At 41.3% G+C, this 20,299-nt stretch overlaps 1 protein-coding gene across 1 annotated transcript; it reads right to left on the reverse strand.

The window, feature by feature from the left end:
• Positions 1-1,188: 1,188 nt before the first annotated feature.
• On the reverse strand, positions 1,189-18,138 carry ITIH4 (inter-alpha-trypsin inhibitor heavy chain 4). Its single transcript, XM_054281211.1, has 20 exons — positions 18,064-18,138; positions 16,006-16,166; positions 15,506-15,610; positions 14,429-14,591; positions 14,220-14,330; positions 14,007-14,135; positions 13,022-13,138; positions 12,277-12,445; positions 11,166-11,282; positions 9,514-9,695; positions 8,935-9,117; positions 8,220-8,359; positions 7,467-7,615; positions 7,015-7,047; positions 6,624-6,671; positions 4,940-5,053; positions 4,129-4,303; positions 2,614-2,768; positions 1,753-1,855; positions 1,189-1,264 (listed from the first exon to the last, which is right to left on the reverse strand). Exons 1-20 carry the CDS (start codon positions 18,136-18,138, stop codon positions 1,189-1,191), a joined length of 2,505 nt encoding a protein of 834 aa, XP_054137186.1.
• Between the last annotated feature and the right edge of the window lie 2,161 nt (positions 18,139-20,299).

Here is a 20,299-nt window from a genome sequence, read left to right on the forward strand (position 1 = left end):
TTGGTCATGTAATTTGTGCAGCAAAATCAGCACCTTGAAAGTACAAGCAATTCACACAAACACATCTTGGCATAGTGTATGCACAATTCTTTCAAAAAACAGGCTTCTAATTACACAGTTTGTTTTAGCTTATTGACTTTGGCAAGAAATTGTTTCTCTTTTAGTACATTGCTTTAAAATAAAAAGGTTTTTCCAGTAATCTATTATTGGCATGATAGGAGGAAACTTCTGTTAAACTGCCTATAATGCTGGCATGTTTACAAGTTCAAAGATACAAAGGAACTGAAATTCTGAAACAAAATAATTTTGGAATTAAAACTTACAAAAAGCAGAAGACAAACTACAGCTTGGATATCATGGGCAGAGGCTTCTGTGTGTGTGTTTACTCTGCAGTGTTACCTCCATGCACAGCAGGTTGGGTTTGAGATGTTCATTATTTGTAAAACATCTTCCAATGTTTGCAAAATGTATGAAATGGAGCCAAAAAAAAGCTGCTAACTTTTGGGGTTGAAATGCAATGTTTTGCAATCAGAGGTTTTGCAACCAGCCAATGGCTGTTCTGCAGATGTTTCCAAAAAGGAGCCTCAGAGACTTTTGCAACAATGAACCAGAGCACAGCTGGGGTGGGTTTGCATCACCCCATTCACTGCTGATTCCATGAGCTTTGAATGGTCTCACGGAACAACCTCCAAGAGAGCCCTGATACAGCAATAAAGTAGAAAATGAGAGACATGGTAAACTAACACTGCCTCAATCTTCATGGTGTTTTCACAAAATGCATGGTTCAAGAACACCACCATCTATAACTGGATAAAGTCCTAGAGACCTATTACTGTTTGCATGACACATTTGTTGGCTTGGATGATTCCACTACTGATTTTTCTTTGGAAACTTAAGTCCATGTGTCCATATTAAGCTGTGAGCTGATAATGTCAATTTTATTTAGTTCATTCACATAAATCTTCAACAACAAAACCACATTGCAGATTAGAAACCATTTTCAAATAGCAAACAAGCAAGGACCATCATATCATCATATCTTGAAAGTATAATTATTTCAAGATAAAACATCTGTGACACATATAGAGCAACAGTAAGGCTTTAACTGTGTGGTTTTCTTGATGAAAGTACCAAAAATACTTGGAAGAGCTTCATTTCCATAATTTCCTTCAAAGATTTTTTTTTTTCCTAGGGAGTTAGCTCTATTGACCAGCAGGAAACAGGTTCACTGGCTGACTCAAGCCTGTAATCTTTCTTGTACAACCTGAAATGAAATAAAAAAAAAGAGAAAATGTGATGTGATAACACAATCAAGGAGCAAGGTCAGAATTGCCCTGATGTGCAGATGGTACCAGGAGTCAGAGGCCTGGGTGGGCAGAGCTGCACCTCAGCACTCCCAGGACCTGCACACTCACACTGGTTTTTCCCCATCACAGATGTGTGCTAAAAGCAGTTGAAGGATAGAAAATTTTCCTCTGGGTAAATCCAACTGAGGGAACACGCTCCCTTTCCAGGCTAACAATGCAAGCTGTACCCCCAGGGTGTAATTATTTCCCCCAATGAAATAGGAGCCTTGAGCCCTGTAGCATCACCTAAACAACAAATGCAAGCTTTTGGGAAAAAATTAAAATGCATGTTATTTACACCAAAGAGGTGTGTTCTTACAAACACTCCCTCAATTTCATTTCTTTAGTATTTGCTGATAAAATACATCTCAAAGCACACCCCCTCCCCTCCCTCCATATCTGGTACCTGGAAACTTTGTGCTCAGATCCAGACACTCTCAGGAGTCTTTCCATAGCTCTCTGATCATTGTTGAAGTTACTCCCAAATTGTGCTTTTGAATAAAATTGACCTAAGCAACAGACATAGAAATTATTAAAAACTACAAACCAGCTGAGTATTGCTGTTTGTTTAAGCCAAATGGCAGCTCTAACACCAGGAGAGCAGCTCTTCATCTCAAACCAAAGAAAACAAACCAAAGATCAAGTTTGGATACTCCATTAGCCAGAGTAGAAAATTCCTCTGTTTCATCTGTAAACTGCTGTTATCCCTAACGCTCTCCACGGGAAGGTTCAGCCTTTCTCTGATGGTTTTTCACAATTATTTCTTCCTTGTGGTTTTTGGAATACAGAGCCTCTCTTTTTGCAAAGTTTCCAAAACAACTTCAACTTAGGTCCCACCAGGATTTTTGGAGCCAAGATGTTCAGGAGCAGCTGGCTTTCATTTCCTAACCATGATTGTTTACAATTTTATGTCCCTTATTTATAGTCTGTCATTTGACATCAAATGGATTTTCTGCATCAGTCATGTCATTCCACAGCACTGTTGAGGTTAAGCCCAACTATTATTTCTGTCTTATTTTAACATCTTCTAAACCCACAATGGGCTACTTAGGGTGAGTGGGAAAGCATTGTGTTATGTGTTATGTTTCTAGAGTGAGACCTCCCCTTTTTGAGATTGCTGGGCAGTAAAAGTTCAATGTCCAAAAGGAAAAAAATAAAATCCAAAGTTTCTCAAGAACTCCCCAAAACAAACACCTGACTACAGTCTCATTTCAGGAGCTGAGTTACAGGAGCATACTTTGCTGCACACATCCATGCTAATACACACCCAGAACTCCAGTGACTTTGTCTGAAAAACGGTCGGTGTTCAAGAAATAGAGCCCAAGGAAATCTTCTGGAAACCTGACCAAGGAAATTTTTACTGTGACCGTATCAGGCAGCGATGCTGTAACACTCTTTTCCTTTTCAACTGACACTGTCAGCCTAGGAAGTAAATGACAAAGTTATTTCCAAGAAGAATGTGAAGAAAGAATATGTATTTAACTAACTGATATTAATTAATCAAAATAATTTCATTTTTGCCTTTTATCTCTTTGCAATTGCATTTTTCCTGATCTGTTTGTAGTTATCTTTAAGCTAGAAAATACTGAGTAGAATATCTTTTCTCTCCGTGCTGCACAACGAGTCTTGCAAATATACCAGGGGACAATTTTTTGCTGATGAATACACCTTATTATTCATAATGACAAGAAATGCTTGGATGGGAAAAAAAATTCTCACCATTTTAATGAGAAAAAAGGTAGGCTAATAAAATAATTCAATCTTTTTTTAATGAACAAGTCAAATTTTTTTCCTGGGTACTTCACAAGTTTTTCAGATCTTGCCTTTCTTCTGACCCATTAATATTATTGTGATCCCAGGTGGTCTTGGAGAACACAAATGTCACTGTCATTTTGCTCCCTGCAGACAGGATTAACAAAGCCACCCCCAAAGTGCTGATGCAAGGGCTCGGGTGCTGGATTGGAGCAGGAGGATCATTCTGCTTGGCAAATTATACTGGGACATAAATCCAGCCAACTCTTGGCTGTGTTTAGAATGCAAGGATAATTGAAAGCAGTTGTTGTAGGAGTTGTTATTGTCTAGAACTGTGTGTGTGGGAGCAGCAATGCGTGTCCTGTCTGCCCCAGGCCAGCAGGGGATCCTTGTGGAGGGTTGTTCCAGCAATATAAAAAGGCTGGGGGAACCAGCTCCACTCAGCTCTTCCTTGGGGTACTGAAGGATCCTGCTTTAATTACTCCAACAAATGAGGTCTGCTTTTAAAGTACTCCTTCTCCTACAGTGGACATTAAGTTACAGACAGCTATTCCAATGCTTAATGCCTGCCCATAAAAAAATGTCAGCTTCCCAGATGGGAGTTACTGCTAAAACTGAGGAGAAAGAAAACCCCAGCCTGTGTGGAGCCAAGTGCTGTATAAAAGGGACAGTAAATGTCAAAGCCATCACTGGCAGTGCTTGCTCTGCCCTGGAGGAACACAAAGGGGCTGCTGGTGGCACAAGGCTGCTCTGCATGGCTCCTTCCCTTTGGAACATAAATACATGAACAGCAGGCTGATGGTGCAGTTGTTCTGGTTCTCTTTACACAGGTATGGAGAATTAAACTTATTTTCTTCTCCATATTTGAAATGGGAGATTATGAAGATACTCAGCTGCTACTCACACTGATATACTTGCTGGAGAAGGACATTTGGAAGCATTTACTTCAGGTAAATGGGAAAGGAGAGGCCTGAATGAACAAAGATCTGACACATTTTCAAGTTTAGGAAAACAGGGAGATGTTTCTTACCCCTGGATGGCGGAGGAGGTTGATGTTGTCCATGACAGCCAATTGTTGTTGTTATTGTGGCTTACAAGGATTGCATGAGTGTAGACATGGATTTGCACAGGGGGATTCACATAGCTGATATCAAACTGCACAAAGTGATTTATTCCATCTCCAAGTTTCCCCGTCACAGTGAGTCCTTTAATACAAATGTGTCAGGTGATTCTTCTCTTAAGGTACAAGTGATCTTCATAAACCTGCTCCAGTTTTGTTACTGAAATGACTGCAGGGTCTCAAATCTACTTTTGTGGGGCACTTCTGGCTTGTAGTTCCACATGCCCCAGGTCTGTGGTGGGGTCACTAGAGCTGGTTTAACCCCATGCTTCCACCTCCTGTACACAGTTGCCTGTGTTCCATAATCAGAGCAGGTGCCTGGTGCCTGGGCCATGGCTCCTCAAGGACAGGACCACGGAAAATCTGCTGTGCATCCAGAGCATGCTCCTTTCTGTTGGCACACAGGGACCATAAGGTTTAAGGTCTCTGCATCCTCCAAAGCCCCAAGGGCTCAGTAGGAGAAAACCCTAAGCACCAGGGAGGATATGACACCAGGAGGAGAAGGGGATTCTCAGCCAGATTTGTGAGAAGTGCCCCCAGCTGTTGCACTGTTAATATTGCCTAACAGAAAGGCAGAATTTACCACAGCCTCTCTGGTCAGTGCAAGGCAGCAGGTGTGAGATGGCTCTTCATGAGAGGGGGTTATTCCCAAAACACCAACTGCACTCACAGACCCAGTGACTCTCCTTATCTTGGTGTTGGGGTAATGTGGCTCACTCACCTTGCTCTGGATCTGACAGCAGGGGGACAGAGGTTTGTGCTCTCTCATCAATATTTAAGCAGATTCTTTCGTTTTGTCTGGGTAATTGCAAGAGAAGTTGTGGATGTTCACTGGCTGAAAAGAAAGAAAGAAGAAAAATATCAGCAACAAAAAAAAAATCTAGCCTCTGTGCTGGAGAGGTACAGAAAAAATAATTTATAGATTTTTACTTAAAACAGTAGTTATAGCTTTTAAAGTATAGAATGATTAAAAACAAAGTAATGTTGTTGAAAAGCATACCCAGACACAGCATCTTGATATGAATGAAACCAACAGATTTTAAATACAGAGTTTACTAAGGACAAGGAGCACTTAAAAAGGCTCAGGCTGAAAATTTGTTGTACTGCATTTCTTATATCCTTGAGCTAGAGAGATCTTCTCATGGAATACAGGAATACTTTCTACTTAAATGGAAAGAACTAGCCAAGGTTTGCAAGGAGAGGTAAAAGATTTTCACAGAGTTGATGCAGTCAGAAAAAGCATTGTTGCATGAAGAAGTGTACATTACAGTTACATTAGAAATTGAAATGGGTATAGGATGTGTGTCACTCACCAGTAGGTTCTGCTATTTTGGCATGTCTGAACCTGGAAACTGAAACAGCCAAAATTAATAAGAAGAATTTAATGAAACATTTTTCTGCAAGTCAGCTGATGAACCAGGACAAATGCTGTAAAGAAATCCTTTTAAACAGAGCTCTTCACTGACAACTACGGAGAGCTTGGCCTAAGACGAGCTGTCCCAATGGGGGAAAAGAGCACAAGGATGGGCCTGTGCTCAGCTGGAGCTGTAGGAGGGTTTAGAGCTGTGTTTTCAAGGGTCACTGGGCAGTGTTGAATGCAGCACACCCAGCCCAGCCCCTCTGACCCCACTGTGAGCAGCTACCTGTTGAAAACATCTTCCTGTTGCTGCCACTTTGGAGCTCAGAGCGCCATCGATCTGAAAGAAAAGGGTTTTCCCAATGTTTTGTTGCTTTGGGTTTATGCCTTGCACCTCCCTCCCCACACTTTGAAAGAGGGAATCTGTCCTGCTTGCTGTCCACTGACTTTTCTGGATACCTTAGGACTGGTGAATTATTTTGTTCTTAGCTCCATTTCTTTCAGCTTACTAATACATGCTTTTCCATATCTTTCACATTTATTTTCATGAGGTATATTTTTTTTTTATTCCTGAAAAGGGGCCAATATTGTTTTCAAAAGTTTATAGTTCATTATAAAATATCTGAGGACTGAAATACATATAATAAAAACTAAATTGTATATCAAGTGAACATCTCCAATCCAACTGCACTTATTTACAATAAGGTTGGTATGACCCTACATATGAAATTAACTTTATAGAATTATTCTGAGAAGAAACAGAGGAGGAGTACTTACCAGCAGGTCGCCCACCCCTCAGTCCAAAAGCAACTGGAGAGAAAAAAAAAAAGTGTGTCTGTGTTTTACTCATGATTGCATTACATCCCTTAGAGGAGAGGTTCTGCTATTGAACTCCCCAGCAGCACTTTGAAAGAGGCAGCTTCTAGAAACAGGGCAGCATTGTGATTCTCTTGATATATTTCTGTGAAAGAACTAGAACAAAACCAAGGTTCTTCACCTATAAAATTATTATTCAAATAAATGCAGTTTCCAGAGAGGAAAAACATACCTGAATCATCCTCCCCAGACATTCTTGAGTGGAGTCTTTGGAGAGATGCTTCACACGTGGTAGGAAGAAGCAGAAAGCATCATTAACACTATTGACTCGAAGAACTACTTTTCCTCAAGATAATTTTGACCTTTGAGACTTTCTGAATGGAAGATTTTCTCCCTTTGTCCCTGTTATCCACCTAGAACCTGCAAAGACTGTAGCAGGCATTGCTTATAATTTACTTCACATATTTTTTCAAGTCTCAGATACTTCCCTCTACAGAACAACCACCATGAACTCTTTTGTTTGTTTTGGTTTTTGTTTGTTTGTGTTTTTGTTTTTGTTTGGGTTTTTTTTGTTTTTTTAGAGACTATGAAAATATGCTACTGGAAAAGAAGAAAACACTTACCTCCTGCTGGAAGTTTCCTGGGCTTCTCATTATCTGTGAAGAGGAAGAGGGACAGATGAGTGTCATACAGTCAACACTGAATTACTTTACCCATGTGAACCAGCAAACTGGGACAAGAGCTTCAGGTGATGATGTTTTCTGGGCTAAAGGATGGGTATATATAGCACTTGCAAAACTCTGACTGAGGCCATGCTTTCCCCCCTACATTCATAGTAACAGCTATTAGACTACCTTTAGTTAATATTTAAACAAACTATTTTCCATTTCCATTGAAGTGATTGCTTCATCACTTCACCTTTCAAAAAAATCCTCCATGTTTTATTTTGAAAAGAAGCCAATCCCTGAACCTGAAGTTCTGATTTGCCTTGTTACATCACTATCAAATGAACCTAAGTGGAAGTCAACAACAGTGAATCAAGAAGAGCAGAGCATTTCAGGGGGGCTGTTTTTACCAGCCTCAGTGGGTTTGTTTGCCAGCTCCTCCTGCTGCTGGGGTTTGGTGACCACCATGGAAGTGAGTGGTGTGACAAAGCTGTACCGCAGGGACAGATCCAAGGCTTGGGCCTCCAGGGCCTTCTGGTCCTCTTCTTGGGCTGAAATACTAAAGTCTGTGTTAATGATGGAGCAAAAATATGTAGGGACTATGAACAAATCATCTGCAGATTCCTTCATGTATTAGCTGTGTCTCCTCAGATATTTATTATTGAAGGGTCAGTAGTCTTATGGGGATAACTCAGCTGTTCATGTGCCTGAAATTATGGAAATGCTTCATTCTTTGCAACATGTATGGTTTAAATACATAAAAGTAATAGATATATGGTCTATGAAGTATCTTATGGACATCCATACTGTTCTATTCCCTAACTATTGCCATTTCCTTATCTACAGACATATTTCTGGGTGTGCAAGAACAGCTCAACACAACCCATACAATTGAAATATATTTCATAGTCATTTCATGTAGAATGTGTTATATTATGTGTTCATATATATATGAAATTGAATGTTGTAGTGCTACCGTAAACTGAAAGGCACTTCATGTTCATCATGCAGTAATGTAGTATTCTCCCAGTATCTTATGTTTATGATACCATCTGGAAAAATATTTCTGTTTCTTTGTATTTTCTGATCATATAATTTGTGAATAAGGAATTTGTGCTTTGAGGAGTTAGAAGTTTGTTATGTGAGGCATTAAAATCTCTTACGCTTTTTCCAGAAGCTGCTGAATGGTCAAGTAAGCCCACAGTCTCTCTATGAAATTCCCAAAGATGTATCTTTGATTTTGGAACACTTGCTCCTTCTCTTTGACATTTGCTTCTTCCTTAAGAGTCAAGTTACTCGTGTGCTGAAGTGGGAGAAAACTGACCATCAAAAGAACAGCTCCATAAACTTCAGCTCTATAAACTTCATTTATAGTCACATTATGAGACTTAATATCTTTCAGTACCAGCTGTCCTTCAATTTTGTTCTTCCCCATTGGAAAATGCATCCCCAAAGTATCTAAAAAGCATGTATTTTAGATCTGTATTTCTGCACTTGAAACAATGATGAAAAAAAGAGTTAAATTCTATTTCAGCATTTTTGAGATGAATAATTGAGATTTCCTACTTCATTGTAACAATAGAAACCTAAAAGTGCTTAAAAGGCTAAAATACTTGAATTTTGTTAAAGAATTAGCAAAACTAAATTAAAAATTCTGTTTACTTATTTGTGGATATTCTTCAAGGTTTTTCTTTTGTAGCAAATTCAAGAGGGAGTAATTTTAACAAATTACCTGAGAGATCAAACAATGAGAAAACAGCTGAGAGCCCAAATGTAGCAAACATATACTAAACACAAAACACTTCTTGAAGCCTCCTATTGTGCCACAAAAGACAGAAGGGAGAGATGTGTTTCACAATTAATAAACTAAACACTTACTGACTGAGCTTTAATTTCCACTGGCAAAAGATCCAGTTCATTGCTAATTTTTCCAGACACTACAATTTCAGATCCTTCAAAAAACAGCTTGAAATTGTTCTTGGTTAATCCTTCAATGGAATTTTCTGGATACTGCATTTCAATTTGCATTAAGATTGGGGTAGCCACTTCTTGATAAAAGCCCTAAAGAAAAGCAGTAAGACAGAGAACACACACAAATGACAGCAAAATTGTGCAGAGCAATATGTTGAATGTCTAAAGCCCCTTTAAAAAGCTTTTTCTTTAGCAGTGCAAGACTACTGCAAACTCAGAAATTGTCCCTCTCCCCTAGACAATTTCTCTTTTTGTAGTAGAGAAATGTGTGAGTTTCCCAGTTTGTCCGAATGTGGCTGATTTGAAAACTTTGAGTCATGGATAACATGGAGAGTACAAACCCTCAGATTCCCCAAAATTGCCTTCCTCCCTCCACTAAAGTAACAAGTAAACTCAACCCCAACATTTAATCTCAGAAAATCTGTGATTTTGCTGCTAGAACTAGATATAAGCTGAGGCTTTCCTGGCACATTCCTTACTCCTGACCTGGAGCTGCAGGGCTGCATCAGCATTTTCGTAGATACGCCGTGCTATTCCCCCATTGCTCAGGGCCATTTTCTCCAGGAATTTATAACTGACATCAAACCCAAAGCCAAGGCAGAAAAGAGCATAATTCCCATTGATTGCTCTCTGAACGTTTTCTTGAATTACTTCCACATTTCTCTCACCTGTAAATGAAACAAAAACACCATTGTGGGTTTGGGGCTTTTCAAGCTCAAAAAGACTGCAGCAGGTTAATGGAAAATACTGCCTGAAGTTTTTTTTAAATAATTCAGAATAAAATACTAAAAAAATAGGGGATAAAATGCTAGTAATGAAATTGGAAATGAAAACACAACTCTGCAAGTGGAATGCCAGAACGTGATTCTCCCCCCTTAGTGACTTTTATTAGGTTCTTCTGATGTTGTCATGGCTAAGTGCAAAATATTTTATAGGATTACAGGGCCAGAGGAGGCTTTTAGTAGGGAAGGGACACACACTACAAGTTAACAACATGAGGGATGGATACACTTCATCAAGCATTCAAAAGACAAGTGCCATCCATAAAAAGTATGTGTGTCAATTGAGAGAAGAATGGATTGGTTAATGGTGCAATTCCAACAAACTGCCAATGAACTCAGTCATGCTTCTCTCCCAGCTCCTTTGTGTGACAGAGAAAAAGATTTTCACACCATCACCTTACTCCATTTGAGGAGCTGCTGATGGCCATGCAGCAAGAGTTTTTCCATCAGCATTTCCAGGCTGAAGCTGTCACTGCCTGCAGCAATACCATGGGAGCAGCTCAGTGTTTTCTTTTTTAGCTGCTTTGTTAAGGAAGGCAGTGTAGGCAATAATGCCTGACACTCCACCCTGGACTGATTTCTAACTGTTGGATGTGGGCAGCACTGGAGACTCATTGTGGCTGTGCTGGGGAGGCAGCACTGTGAGCTGAATTTTATTAAAAAACACAAAATCAAGAAACCCCAAGGCAGAATGGCTCACACAATTGAAAAGGCAGAATGATCTTATTACAGGCTTACAGATGAAGTACTATTGCTGACCTTGGAGTGATGCTGGTGCCACACAAAACTAAGACAAACCCCTATTCAAGACAAGGGAGTTTGTGCCATTGCTCTGGGAGTTGCTTATTTCACCTGATAGCTCAATCTCAATCCTTTGGTTTGTGCTGTCACAGCTGATCACTAATTAAGACATAGCAAAGAATACAGAATAAGAAGCACCTTGAAAATATTTTAAGTTTGGGGCACAGAGGGTGCAAGAAGCACAAGCAATATCTCTCAAATAGGACTGTACACAGTATCTGCAAAATGTCTGTATTTTGTCTCCACGTATTTTACTCTTCTATTTCAGCTGTGCTTGGAATATCTCCAATTCCCTTGAGTTTATAAAATAGGAAGGCAATGGTATGCAGCAAAACAATTCCCAGCTGAAGGATATGCAGTCACAGGCAGGCAGGCTGTGCCATCACAGCCCTCAGCAGAGCCCTCTCATAATCCCCCTCTCCAGATCCAGCAGTAGCTTGGCCTGTGTATTCCAAAGCTCCTCTAAAACACAGGCTAGGTCTATCAATATTGGGATGCAAGTGTAACAGATAAAAAACCCCAGAAGAGGGAGGGCCGTGCATGGCATTGACTCACCAGAAGTGGGCTGGCCATCTGTCAGCAAGATAATCATGGAGACGCTGTGCTCTGGCAGTGCCTCGGCTCTGTCCAGCACGCCCACGGCAGCCAGCAGGGCACCATTGATGTCTGTGCCTGCAATGAGAGCAGGAATTGCTCACCTCAACAGCAGAATCTGCAGAGATTGCTGCCCTCCATCTGCCCAGGCCCTGCAGACTTGTTTAAAGTTTTCTGCAGGAAGTAATCCTTCTGAGAGAGGAGGATTTAGGGACTTAGCCTACCGGACTTAATTACTGGGTGTTATATTGCTGCAGAAGTGCTGGAATATTCTCTTGGGAGGATTTTCCACGCATATGTCATGGGAAATACAAACTTGTCTAGAGCCATTAAAAAGTGCTTAAGTAAATATACTGTCATCTGTTAACCTATATTTAAGAAAAGTTTCCCTGCCTTCTATAAGAAATCAGAGAAAAGAGCTGAGCATGGGTGCGTTCATTGGTGTTAGTGCCTAGGGTAAGGAAACTTCTGCTCATACTGACAGTGTAACATGAAAGGGAGACAGAGCCCTTGAGATGTGCTTAAAACTAAATAATAACACCAAGCACACTGACTGCTGCAGCAACTGAAATGCCATGTCTGTTTGGCCTACTTTATTTTTGTGGCATGGTTTACCTTTGAGTATAACTTTGGATGTTTTTCTTTTTGGTGTTTTTTTGTTTTGTTTTGTTTTGGTTTTTTTACAAGGGGACACGATATAAATAGAAAAAAAAGTCAGCAAATTGCTATCAAATGTTGAGTGAATTGCCATTTTTCTGTCGAAAAAGTGTGCTACCAAGGAATCTTCTAATTGTCTCTGTGATAAAAATTGGAAAAAAACTTTGTGGCTTTGATTCATAGATGTGCTGTAAGCATCTCTTATATACTATATAACTATATCTATCTCATAATGTAGTCACCAGTCTGACCACTCACAGGCTTTCTTTCTCACTCCTCACTTATAAGTTTTAGAAACTGACCTGCTTTGTTAGCACTGCTGGTAGCTCTGGGGCACTACATAACTAATAAAAATAATTATTTTCTAAGCAATTAATTGCATTGGGTGCATATTTGTGGCTACGAGCACGTGTACCTCCCCTGGCAGTGAGAGTCTGCACCAGTGCTGCAGCACTGGCCACGTTCTCCTCAGTGGCTGGCAGCAAAGAGCTCTTCCACTCCACCACTTTGTGGTTGAAGGTGATAAAGCTGAAATGATCTTCTTGGCGGAGGTCCTGCAAAATCTTCAAAAGGGCATCCCTTGTCTGTTCCAAGGAGAAAACAATGATTTTGATTATTTCTACTTCTTTGCCAGAACTGGGATTGAAATTACAGTGTAATAAGGGATTTCTCTACAGCTCTGTTCCAGATGCAGCCCTATGCCTTTATTAAACTCTAATGGTATGTTTTAGGTTGGGACCATCAGAAATAGACAATTCACTTCACTTACAGACACAAAACCCAACCTATGAGGGCTGTAGGGGGCTTGTCTGCTCTTAAACAGAGCTACATACACAGTCATCAATAAACATAAAAAACAGATAAATTAACTCTCTAAGCTTCATTAAATAAAAATATAAGCACAAGAAGTTCTGCCAAAATACTGAAAGTTCTCTCTGCCACAATGCTTAATACCCATGAAAATAGTTGTGTCAGACAAGAGTTACTCCTTAGTAACTTCAATACATGCATATGCATTTTCAAGCACTTCTGTAAGTCTGAACTTTTTGCTGTGTACAAAACCAGTGTGTGCTTCCAATGAAAAACTCCCAGTTGCTTCCTCAGAAGGCTGGTGGGTGTGTGCCTGCTGCTAACAGAGGTCATGCTTTGAGGGAAGTTACCTGTTCAATTTTTCTGCCTGTCATGGAACCACTTCGGTCTATAACAAAGATGACGTTTTTGGGAAACACTGGCATTTCTTGGGGTGCAAAGTAATGGACAAAATACCCATTGACAATCTGAAATACAGAATGGGAAATCACCCATAAAAGTACATCTGAATAAATAAAGAATAAATCTTAACATTCTGGCACAGCAAGAAGCGGGAAGCATGCTCAGCATTCTGCTCTCTCGATAAGCCCAAATAAAAGAACTTAAATTAAAGAAAGTAAAATGTATTTCATAGCTGGAAGCAAAATTGTCTGTAGAGAGAAAATTACCAGAGAGCAGCATGCATACATACATATATATTGGACATCTCAATGCCATAAGTATGATATATGCATATTATCACTGTGTATCACATTACCTCTTTATCATTACCTATGAGTACATCTCCGCTGTATGACTGTGGCTGCCACCTTTTAGCACACCCATGTATACTTCATTAGTGAAATGATATGGAAAATACTCTATTTTATTCCCTGGAACAGGCATCTGTTCATAAATATTTGTGAAGTTCCTGCTGTATTTAGTTATTACCTCAGTTGCCACAAAAAACAGAGACCAAGCATCATTTGAAATGATATAAATCACATTACTCTAAACTTCATTTAAAGGAAGCCACAAATACACTTTCAGAGGAGACAAAATAATAATTTAAAAAGACTGTAAAAAACCATCTACGAAATACCAGTATAGATTGGACATTTGAATAAAATTTGAAAGACTGATTTTTTTTTTCCTGAGTGATCTTTTTTTCAATATACCTGGATGTCTCTGGGGATTACTGAGTATCACCCTCAGCTGTTGCTGAACCTGGATTAATGGGAAGAGCTTTTCCTGTCATTCTTGGTGTTTCAAAGCAAATGTTGCTGTTTTGCTGATTTCACTTCACATTCATACTTATCTGTGATCTAAAAGCATTCTCATTTATAAATTTTTTACCTGTATATCACCTGCAGTGGCTTCTCTCTTAACATCATAACGCACAACAAAATCACCATTGAGGAGTGTTTCATCACGTTCAGAATTTTTCTTCTGTTGCTCTAGAGTTGGCTTAAATAAAATATGAGCCTGCAAAGCAATCAGAAAGAAATCTCTAAAGCAATATAACTTAGAGCAGCCCCTGGCAGTAACCTCTGGCAGCTGCTGCTTTACCTTGGTTTCGTTCTGCTCTTTGGTGAGTGCCTCAGTTAACTCGTTTGTCATGAATGTGCTGTCCGTCTCCAAGAAGTGAATGCCCTGGGGCTCGAAGATGTGCACGTCGATCTGACAGCAGGGAAGTGAACATCAGCTCTCAGAGGGAACACGGCTGTGCTAAAATCCACGGCAGCGCTCCCTGCCCAGCCCTCCCCAGGACAGCTCACCTGGAAGTGCTTAACGAGCTGCTTGGGCCGGACCTTGATGAGCAGCTCGTACTTTCCCAGCTGCCGCTTCAGCAGCTCCTCGTAGGTCAGCTCAAAGGTGACTTTGCTGGCAGCCGCGATGCTCACGGACACGTGGAACTGCTCCAGCTTTCTGTCTGTAATTCTGGGGGGAAAACCAGTGATTTACCTCCTTGTGGTGGCTGCAGTCTGAAATAATTTGCACACTTTTATTGTGGCCCCTCCAAGGGGCCACATGGGATAAATAAAAAAAAAAAAAAGAGTAGCAGTAAATATTTTTCATCATAGAGAGGATTTTTTACATTGCAGGTGTTATTATGCACATCACATATTGAACATTACATTAACATGTCATGGGTGCAAGCTGAGAAATGGAGCAGAAACCCCTGCATGTGTCAGAGTGAATACCTGTGAAGCACATATTAAATATACCCTGAAACTGTGATATCTGTTCGAATGCAATGGTCCTCTGTTCCTGCAAGGAGGCAGACTCAGCATTGAGCATCATTCCAGCATAGCAAGTGCTCTTGAATGACAGTGACCAAGGCTGGATGGAGCTCTGAGCAACCTGAAAGGTGTCCCAAGGAGCTTGGAACTAGATAATCTTTAAGGACCTTTGACCCTGAGATTAGCTCAATTGATCAGAGCACAGTGCTAGTAACACCATGGCTGTCAGTTCAATCCCTCTATGGACCATTCACTGAAGAGTTGGACTTTGTGATCCTTGTAGATACCTTTCAAGAACATTCTGTGATCTGTGATTCAGTGATTCTGTGACAGCAAGTCCCAAGGCACTGCTAAACAGGGATGCTTCAATGGAGCCCATTGCAGGACCACCTATACATCACATTTATATGAATTTATATATATGCTAAAAATACATCTATATGCATATACACACACACAAAGATACACTGTCCCTCTTACCAAGAACCCAAGACTGAATTTCACTGATTTGTCCCCACTAGGATGAGGCTATCTCCAGGAGATATCTGCCCCCAGCCAAACAGGAAGCCAAGGAGGGGTGTTGGGGCTGCCTTACTCAGAATAACAACGTACTTGACGAGGCCAGCGCTCTGTCCTTGTGAGACTGCCGAGTCATACTCGTTTTGAGCAGCAGCTTTCTCCTTTATTATTCCTGGGTATACTTCACCATCAATGGACCTGTTTGGTTTCCATGAAAATTAATTCATATTAGAAGGAATACACTGGGGAAAGAAACTCAACAGAAGTTTTTTGTGGCTCTCTGGGCATGAGCAAGGGATGCTGGCTCCCTAATCCCTCCCTACCCAGAAGGATGCCAGGAGCCACCACCACAAAACAGTCCTTGTCCTTGCAGAGTCTTGAGGAGGCTGGAGCAGGAGAAACACCACCACTGAGCACATCTATCACTATGCAGCAGGCAGCCTGGCCCTGGGCACCTCTTTTCTATTTGGCTGCTTACTACTTAGCCCCACAAAGCACTTTCTCAGAGGACCCTCTTTGTGCTCCTTCTTTGAGCAGAAAATGAACCCCCCTCAGAGCTGCCTCCTTTACACTGCAGGTGAGGACTGTCCTACATGGAGAAGTTGGTGATGAAGGCTGTCTTGGGTAACTCCACTTCAAAGGTGGCCTCTCGGGACTCATTGGCTCGGTTGACAATTCTGCTGGTGATGACAGTGTGAGCAAATCGTGATGTGACCTTGCAGTCCACATGGAGGCTGTATATTTCAACAGCAGGCTGGAAAAAATAAACAGACTGAGACAGAAACACGCAGGTTTTGGTCCTAGGCCATCCTAACCTGGATGATGCTGTTGGAAAAGTCTGATGAAGAAATGACCTGTTAGAAAGCCTGGCTGGAACTGGGGAGGGGATTGCTCTGAACCAGTCTGCTTATTCCCTTCTCTGCAGCCACAGCCACTGTCCCATGCAAAGCCTGCAGCAACATCTGTATTTTGCTGTTCCACAGAAGCTTCTGTTGAACCTTTTTCTCTTCTTGGGGTACAGTGAAGCTGCTGCTGCATCACCCCATACATTGCCCAAGATTTTCCTCAGGAAGATCAGAAGCCCCTTTAAGCCTGACCCAGGGAAGGTCTCTGTTTTTTGTGCAACTGTTTATTTGCTCTCCCAGCTATTGACTTTGCTTCCTGTTTTCCAGCTTGGTATCTTGTGTCCCACAGGATGTTTAGCAGGCTTGAAACCTTGCATGGCCCTCCCAACCCCTCACTGGTTACACAAGCTGAAATGCCCTTTGAGCACTCAGGTTTCTCCTGGTCTGGTTCTTCCCCTGATGGCCAAAGGGGGAGGGCACCATTCTAGAGCTGCCTGGAGCACCCCAGAGGGTGGCTGGACTGAGAACTGCCTGGAGCACCTGCCTACATGTACACCTCCTTTTGCATTTGGGATGTCTCTCTAAAGGCCCTACCCATGTTCCAGCAGTGGCAAGACTGATCTGGGCATCACCAGCCTCACAACAGTCCAATAGATGATCAAAATACAAAAACCCAGGGACAGAGAATATCCTTGCACTTCTATTTTTACTTTTCTAGCCTCCAAGTCTTTTGAATGGCTAATTATCTTTAGCTATTTTGATAATTAATCTCCTGTACTTTGCTTGCCAATTAATAGCATCCAGTGGCTTCTTCTCCATTAGGACACTGGCTGAAATGCAAGACTTGGCTGCCCTGCCATACTCAAACCTGCCCATGGCACGTTCAGGGTGAGGTTTTCCATCAGGAACACCAAGCCCCAAGCTGTGGTTTGTCTGTGCAAAATTTACCCAGTGCAGAATCTACTCTGCTGCCACGTGCCCAAGGGATGCTGCAGGGAGCAGGACCTGCATCTCCTGCACTTTAGGCTGTGGGCAGCACAACCCAGGGGTCAGTGGGATGCAGCGTGGGGAGGAGCTTTGCTGTGCAGAGAGGGAAAGGAAGCAGAGAGGACCAGCCCCAGGCATGTACCCACAGGCAGAGGCACTGTGGGCCCACACACCCCATCCATGGCTTCCTGCAGAGCTCTCAGCTGCCCCTGAAGCAGCCACCAGGCCTGGCCCTGACCCCCAACACCTGCAGTTCAGTTCCACTTCACTCTCTTCTAAATAGGCACAATGGACAGAGAAATCTTCTGACTTAAAGCTTCCTTTTCCTCTCTAATATTGATGCTTTTACAATGCCACCAGTCACCACTGTGATGGTACAAAAGAGAGTTTGCCCCTCCAGCCAGTGCAAATAACTTTCCACTTCCCACTTTTCCATTCCATATTTTTTATTAAACACTTCTCAGAAACCTCCTGGCACTGCTTAGTGCTTGTTAGGTCCTGTGTCAAGATCCAAACCTCATCCAGGAGCCAAAGCAGAGTTACTGATCTCTCAAATTTGGTATCTTACATTCCGAAGGAAGAGAATCATCAAACACATCTACAAGCACCTCCTGCTACATTTGTACTACAACAACCTGAACAAACCATCAAAATGACCTTAAAAGGACCCAAAGCTCTAAAATCTCAATACAACCCACCCAAGTCTCCCTGGGAGGTGGTTACCAGAGGAGTTACCTGCAATGCCTGGCCAGTGACCAAGATACGACCGCATCACCAAATGAGCAAATGAGATATTGATAATAAAAATAGAGCAAATACCTTCTGATCATTAGTTTCTGCTAACACTATGAGTGAGGAAAAGACCATCAATGCAAGCAATGTTCTCTGCTCCATTTTGGAAAAAACCAAAATTTCAAATGAAATCTCTATTTATCTTAATCAGTTAATGAGTAACATGTACTTGGGGATATCATGTAGGCTTTGAAGAGACACAGAAATGTAATATTTACCCATTAAACATAGGTAAAACTTGGACTTGGTTAATGCTTATTTTTCCAACAGATCTTTGCTCTTAAACATTAGAATTTTAATGTTTCATAACACATACAATTAGGAAATTTCTATATTTTAAAAAAAAATTAGATTTCACTGTGTCACATGAAATCCCTTGGGCAGATGACTTGGTCTGTGCAAGAAGCTGCAGGAATCTCTACCATATTCCACAGTAATAATTGGAAAGGGCACATCCTTAACATTATCACAAGCACTTCAGAGATTTGGAGATTGCCAGGGCGGGCAGCATTCACATGAGATATTACAGCTGATGACTTTCTCAACCTTTGTGCCTCCCTGCCCAACTGGCCATGATCCTTGGTAGGTAATGCCATTCATTGTCATAAATTAACACAAAGATCCTGTGGAAATAGAAGCATCTGTCTTTTCTTCATGCCTGTTTTCCAAAGTTTCCACGTGGAGAGCAAGTTTCTAGTGGTCTCAGAGTTGCAAGGAAACAATAAAGCACAGCTCAGTAATTTATTACTTACCAGACATCTACAAGTTCACTACAAAGAATGTGCTAAGCACAGTCTGGTCTTACAAGCTTTGTGCTTTAAGTAACTTTTAAAAAAATAAACTTACTCCTTTCAGGCAGACTGTTTATACTACTTGCAAATACCACATCCTTTATGGCAGGACATGTAAATATATATCTTTTAAAGGACAAAAAATTAAACTGCAATACATTCTATTAACTTGTACAACTCATGTAATGCTTTAATCCCTTAAAATACACAGGATTAGACACTTAGTAGCCTAAGAGCTGCAAGAGCCAAAGCTTTAATTAAGTGGATCTATCATCAGTTTTCGAATGCTCATGTGTAAGATCACACAGATGTTAAAGAGCTGCTTTTGCTGCACAGATTTAGGCTGCAGCATCAGCTCTGCCCCTCACATTTTTTAGATGAGGTCCACATTAAAAGACAGGAAGACCAAAAACAATGTCCTGTCCTTATTGTCACGCTTGGAAGCAGCACAAGTAAATGGACGTGACAACATCCTGGAAATAGAGCTGTTTACCAAATCCCACTTTTCTGGCAGACACCTTAACTTGGCTTCCCTGTAGAATCCATGTGGGACACAGAGGTTTCTGTGCTTTATTAAATCAGCACCACCATCTCCAAAGCAGGGTCTGAAATACAGCACCTCCCTGTCCTGCTACCCCACCTGCAAACCTGCAATAAGGAAAGTGACAGCATTTTGCCCTACTTGCCCCTTGCCACCATTTCTATAACTATTGAACAATCTCCTTCCACCTTCTCAACACAGGTTAATTAAGGAGGGCTTGTTGAACCCAATGCAAAGGCACCTCCAGTATTATCAGGGCAGGAATTTTTTCCACTGTGACTTTTTTCATGCTCTAGAGGGATCTTTCTTGGAAAAAGGCTCTGCCACAGGTACATACCTGTGAGGAGCCTGTGCTCCATGGAGAAATTGTGCCCACTAAAGCGAGGAGGTGGGGCCTGGGCTGCAAATAATAATCTTTTAAAGCGAAAAAAGCAGGGCAAGGCAATGCACCAGGAATATAATTAAAGAAACTTTCCCCTTAAAGCCAAAGGATTTGCTGCTGCCTTAAGTGAGCTCCTCTCCACAGCCTCTCTGGGATCTGTGTGGGCATTGTCAAATTTTATCTGTCAGGTGTTTAGGACACAAATGCCAAATATGATGCATTTCATATATGCATATATGCAGAGAACTTTGGCATCACTTTTACTTCTTAATCATGTCTAGTCTGTGTAAAATAAAAGTAGTTTATTTAACTAAGGTGGCATCTGACTTACCATCCCCAGACTGCAGAGACCCAGGGTGTGTGGGAAGCATGGCAGGCGCCCACAGAGGTTCCTCTGTGTTTTTGCACAAATATCCAGCTGAAAGGAAACACTCTGGGGTTTGGGAGAAAACAGGTCTGGTGTTTAATGCAGTAAATTAAGAAGCAAACAGCATTGAAAAAAAGCCAGCTCCCCCTCAGAGTGTGCTGGTGTTGTACAGAGACACTCAT

This window comes from Melozone crissalis, unplaced genomic scaffold (genome assembly GCF_028551555.1).
Source record: "Melozone crissalis strain CALT ecotype California unplaced genomic scaffold, PUWL_Pcris_2 ptg000029l_1, whole genome shotgun sequence".
Lineage (NCBI taxonomy): Eukaryota > Metazoa > Chordata > Aves > Passeriformes > Passerellidae > Melozone > Melozone crissalis.

What these genes read in the sequence shown, in the direction of transcription:
- ITIH4 (XM_054281211.1), bottom strand. Translation starts at nt 18,138, where the DNA reads ATGGAGCAGAGAACATTGCTTGCATTGATGGTCTTTTCCTCACTCATA. An exon ending in ATGCAGCCCTGCAGCTCCAG is followed by an intron (nt 9,118 to 9,513) that starts GTCAGGAGTAAG and finishes GCTTTTCTTTAG; the next exon opens with GGCTTTTATCAAGAAGTGGC. An exon ending in TGGAAATTAAAGCTCAGTCA is followed by an intron (nt 8,360 to 8,934) that starts GTAAGTGTTTAG and finishes CTCCCACTTCAG; the next exon opens with CACACGAGTAACTTGACTCT.